The sequence below is a fragment of the Bison bison genome, unplaced genomic scaffold, assembly GCF_000754665.1.
Source record: "Bison bison bison isolate TAMUID 2011002044 unplaced genomic scaffold, Bison_UMD1.0 scf7180017864490, whole genome shotgun sequence".
Classification (NCBI taxonomy): domain Eukaryota; kingdom Metazoa; phylum Chordata; class Mammalia; order Artiodactyla; family Bovidae; genus Bison; species Bison bison.
In genome coordinates this window covers 8,016,641-8,021,579 of record NW_011495049.1, presented here as the reverse complement: position 1 = coordinate 8,021,579, position 4,939 = coordinate 8,016,641, and the positions used below count along the sequence as shown (strand labels likewise).

Sequence of the window (4,939 nt, the reverse complement as noted above, 5' to 3'; positions counted from 1 at the left end):
ATATAAGTTAAATAAACAGGGTGACAATATACAGCCTTGACGTACTCCTTTTCCTATTTGGAACCAGTCTGTTGTTCCATGTCCAGTTCTAACTGTTGCTTCCTGACCTGCATACAAATTTCTCAACAGGCAGATCAGGTGGTCTGGTATTCCCATCTCTTTCAGAATTTTCCACAGTTTATTGTGATCCACACAGTCAAAGGCTTTGGCATAGTCAATAAAGCAGAAATAGATGCTTTTCTGGAACTCTCTTGCTTTTTCCATGATCCAGCAGATGTTGGCAATTTGATCTCTGGTTCCTCTGCCTTTTGTAAAACCAGCTTGAACATCTGGAAGTTCCTGGTTCATGTATTGCTGAAGCCTGGCTTGGAGAATTTTGAGCATTACTTTACTAGCGTGTGAGATGAGTGTAATTGTGCGGTAGTTTGAGCATTCTTTGGCATTGGCTTTCTTTGGGATTGGAATGAAAACTGACCAATGAATGAATATACTTTCATGTAAAACTTGAAAAAGTTTTAAATGTACACATGTAAAATTTTCTGTACATTTCTAATTATTTTCTGCAGTATACTTTGATGTAAAAGCACTGCACCAAAAAGGAAGATAGATGAATAGAGGGAGAAATATATAATACAGCAAGCACAGCAAAATGTTAATGTTGGAATCCAAGCAAAGAATACAGGGATGTTCACTGCAAAATTCTTTTTACTTTTTCATATGTTTGAAATTTGTTGGGAAATGTTGAAAAAAATTATATTTTATGAAGCTAAATTCCTAGAATTGGAATAGATAATTCATAGTATGTGCACATCTTTAAACTTTGTGAAGTTAAAACATCAACCAGAAAGTGTTAGTTTCCTCACACTGTCAACACCACTTTTTAGTGCTTTTCAAATGTCTGCCAACTTGTTAGGGAAGAACTAGTAATTTATCTTTTAAATCATCATCTCCATGTACATTTTTGAAGTTAATATATAATGAACTGAAAAGCTTCCTAACATGCTTGGCTTCATATATGATGTTCGTTATTCAAACCATGAAACAGTAATCAAAATTTGAACACCTACTCAAGATCCCCTGGAGGAGAAAAATGGCAACCCACTCCAGTACCCTTGCCTGAAAAATCTGTTGGACGGAGGAGCCTGGAAGACTACAGTCCAGAGAGCTGCAAAGAGTCGGACACAACTGAGTGACTAAGCACTCAATATACTAAAAACATTACCCCAAAAAACCTTAAATCTATATATAAATCAGGGGCACTTACTTTATTACCAAACACAATATCCTCAAGAATAAATTGCAAAGTAAGTTATACAGGCAATGGGATTCCCTGCTGGTCCAGTGGCTAAAACTCCGAGCTCCCAATGCAGGGGGCTTGAGTTCAAACCCTGGTCAGGGAACTAGATCCCACATGTTGCAACTAAGACCTGGTGCAACCAAATATAAAAATCCCTTGGAGTACTTTAAAAAAAATAAATTTAATTTTAAAAATAAATAAAAAATAAATTATATAGGCAACAGTTACTTCCAGGCCAGCATAATACACAGACAGAAGGGGTTAGGGCTTAACTGTCACCAAAAAAAGTCTCCTTTCCCATTTTACCAGGATATTTGGAATTTGGAATTTAAGCATTATATTTCTTTCTTCACGTTGAAGCAATTAGATCCCCACTGATTCAATTTTAAAATTCAAGCATTTTACTTCAATATGGGTTCACATAATTATAGTTCATCCATAGGATGAAATGCAGTGGAGCCATTAAAAAATAACTAACTACAGATATCTACATCTACTGACATGGGAAGATCTCCATGCCATACTTGTTCATTGCAGAACACAAGTATGTATGTGTGTGTCTGACAGAAATATGCGTTGCATAAGGATACTTACCAAAATATTCATAGTGGTTACCTTCAGTTGAAGGATGTATGGGAGTTTTTATATATTTTTCTATTGTTTAATTTTACAATGGATGTATAAAAAATTTTATTAACAACATAAAGTACAATAAGTCTATTTTCATTTTGATAAAAAGAAAGTTGAAAATATCCCAGAAAACCATTATGCCATTATTAGTAGCTTATTAAATTTTAATTTAGCAAGATTTTCAAGTCAAGGTTAAAGTCCCCTAAGGAATGAGACCCAGATCCAGCATATTTTAAAGGACAAAGGAGAAGAATTAAAGGTAGACTAGGTAAAGAGATCTCCATCATACATTACTCAGCTGAGGTATAGGCCTGGTATTATCCTGAGGGGATTTTACTGGAAAAAATCAATAAGCAACGGAAGGCATCTGTAGTTTTTAGATCTAAGAGAAACCAAAAGGGTGAAGCCTTGTGACAAGCTGTACAGACCCAGAGTGAATCTTAACTTTACCACAGTTCCTGATTTCAATATTAGAGAAGAAAATACCTCTTAGAAATGATATTCACTTCTCCCCTTACAACAGGTTCAGGATCTGATGGCAGTTAATTTTTTAAATATATTTATCAGATTCAAACTTTTACTTTACGCTTTACAAAGACTGAAAAGGAGAACATGATATGTTAAATCACTCACCTCCACAGGAAGAAATGTCTGTACATGGGCAGATGTTCCTTGATGTGACACTGCAGTTCCATTTTTAACTTGAAAATGTGTTTTACACATGTAGCCATCAGAACAGTCCTGTGTTCCATCACCAAAGAATACATAAGAAAAAGCCAATTATTGTGAGAATTCATCATTCTAAGAACTACAGTGTCTCACAAGTTCCAAACCAAGCAATGAAAAACTAAGCATATTAAATGAGATGAGATAATATGGATAAATTCATCCAATTCATCCTGCACACAGTAAGTATTCAATAAATAGAAGTTTTAAGCCCCTACTTTTATCACCTATTAATGATGTTTCCTCTTCTCATAGTTAAATACCTTTTTCCCCCAAGCACTTCAAAACATAGAATTCATAGAGCACCATAGGTTGGCAGCTGTTTAAAAATATATCAACTTATAGAAATGTCTTGTCATATAATTAATATTGATATTCATTTAATAGAATATAGAGAAATAGAAATTTTAGGAGGACTTGCATCTTGAAGCTAGAAATGATCCACTGTTTCAATTTATTGCTCAAGGAAAGATCTCCATTAAGAGGTCCTGGAGAGGTAATCTTTCACCTCCTTCTGGAGCACTTCCAGGAACCCACATGTCACCCCCTTACACAACTACCACCTGCATTCTGGTATACAACACACTGTTCACTGAAAAACCTTAGTTCTATATTGCACTGAAGTGTGTCCATTGAACCTTAATTCACCAGTTCTAGTTATGCCTTCTGGAGTCTAAACTCGTTTTCAGAGCCATTCTTCAAAGAGTTGAAGATAATTTCCACTATTCTCAAATGTTGGAAGGTATCCAAGCCCTTTACCAGTTGCATTTCTCTCCTGCTTCTTATGTAATGAATGCATACTAAGTCACTTCAGTAGTGTCCAACTCTTTGTGACCCTATGGATGGTAGCCAGCCAGGCTCCTATGACCATGGGATTCTCCAGGCAAGAATACTGGAGTGGGTTGCCATGCCCTCCTCCAGGAGATCTTTCCAACCCAGGGATCAAACCTGTGTCTCTTAAGTGTCCTACATTGGCAGCCAGGTTCTTTACCATTAGTGTCAGTTCAGTTCAGTTCAGTCGCTCAGTCATGTCTGACTCTTTGAAACCCCATGGACTGCAGCACACTAGGCTTCACTGTCCATCACAGACTCCTGGAGCCTCTCAAACTCATGTCCATCGAGTCAGTGATGCCATCCAACCATCTCATACTCTGTCGTCCCCTTCTCCTCCTGCCTTCAATATTTCCCAGCATCAGGGTCTTTTCAAATGAGTCAGCTCTTCGCATCAGGTGGCCAAACTATTGGAGTTTCAGCTTCTGCTTCAGTCCTTCCAATGAATATTCAGGACTGATTTCCTTCAGGATGGACTGGTTTGATCTCCTTGCAGTCCAAGGGACTCTCAAGAGTCTTCTCCCACACCACAGTTCAAAAGCATCAATTTTTCAGCACTCAGCTTTCTTTATGGTCTAACTCTCACATCCATACATGACCACTGGAAAAACTATAGCTTTGACTAGATGGACCTTTGTTGACAAAGTAATGTCTCTGCTTTTTAATATGCTGTCTAGGTTGGTCATAGATTTTCTTCCAAAGAGCAAGCCTCTTTTATTTATTCTTTTTTCTTTTTTTGGAGTAAATTTCAGACATCAGAATCACCTTGTCAATATGGATCCTGGGGATCATGGATACACATTTATTTATTTAATGGCCATGTTGTGCTTTTTGTGGGATCTTAATTCCCCAACCAGGGAATTCACCTGGGCCCTCGGCACTGCGAGCATGGAGTCCTAACCACTGAACCACCAGGGAACTCCCTGGATGTACATCATGCATAGCTACCGCACCCAAGGGCAATGGCAGGAAACATTCCTCGCTGGATGTATTACTACGTCCTTGAGCAAGCCTCTTTTAATTTCATGGCTGCAGTCACCATCTGCAGTGATTTCGGAGCCCCAAAAAATAAAGTCTCTCACTGTTTCCATTATTTCCCCATCTATTTGCCATGAAGTGATGGGACTGGATGCCATGATCTTAGTTTTTTGAAGACTGAGTTTTAAGCCAACTGTTTCACTCTCCTCTTTCATTTTCATCAAGAGGCTCTTTAGTTCTTCACTTTCTGCCATGAGGATAGTGTCATCTGCATGTGTAAGGTTATTGATATTTCTCCTGGCAATCTTGATTCCAGCTTGTGTTTCATCCAGCCAAGCATTTCTCATGATGTACACTGCATATAAGTTAAATAAAGCAGGGTGACAATATACAGCCTTGACATACTCCTTTCCCAATCTGGAACCAGTCTGTTGTTCCATGTCTGGTTCTAACTGTTGCTTCTTGACCTGCATACAG

The 4,939-nt window shown here is 37.9% G+C and overlaps 1 protein-coding gene across 1 annotated transcript in view; it reads right to left on the bottom strand.

Annotated features, from left to right (window-relative positions):
- Nucleotides 1-4,939, bottom strand: part of ATG10 (autophagy related 10) — a 263,094-nt gene that overhangs the window by 183,486 nt on the left and 74,669 nt on the right. The window contains exon 3 of the mRNA XM_010863372.1: nt 2,561-2,668. Within this exon, the coding sequence (XP_010861674.1) occupies nt 2,561-2,668 (108 nt within the window). The remainder of the gene's footprint in view (nt 1-2,560; nt 2,669-4,939) is intronic.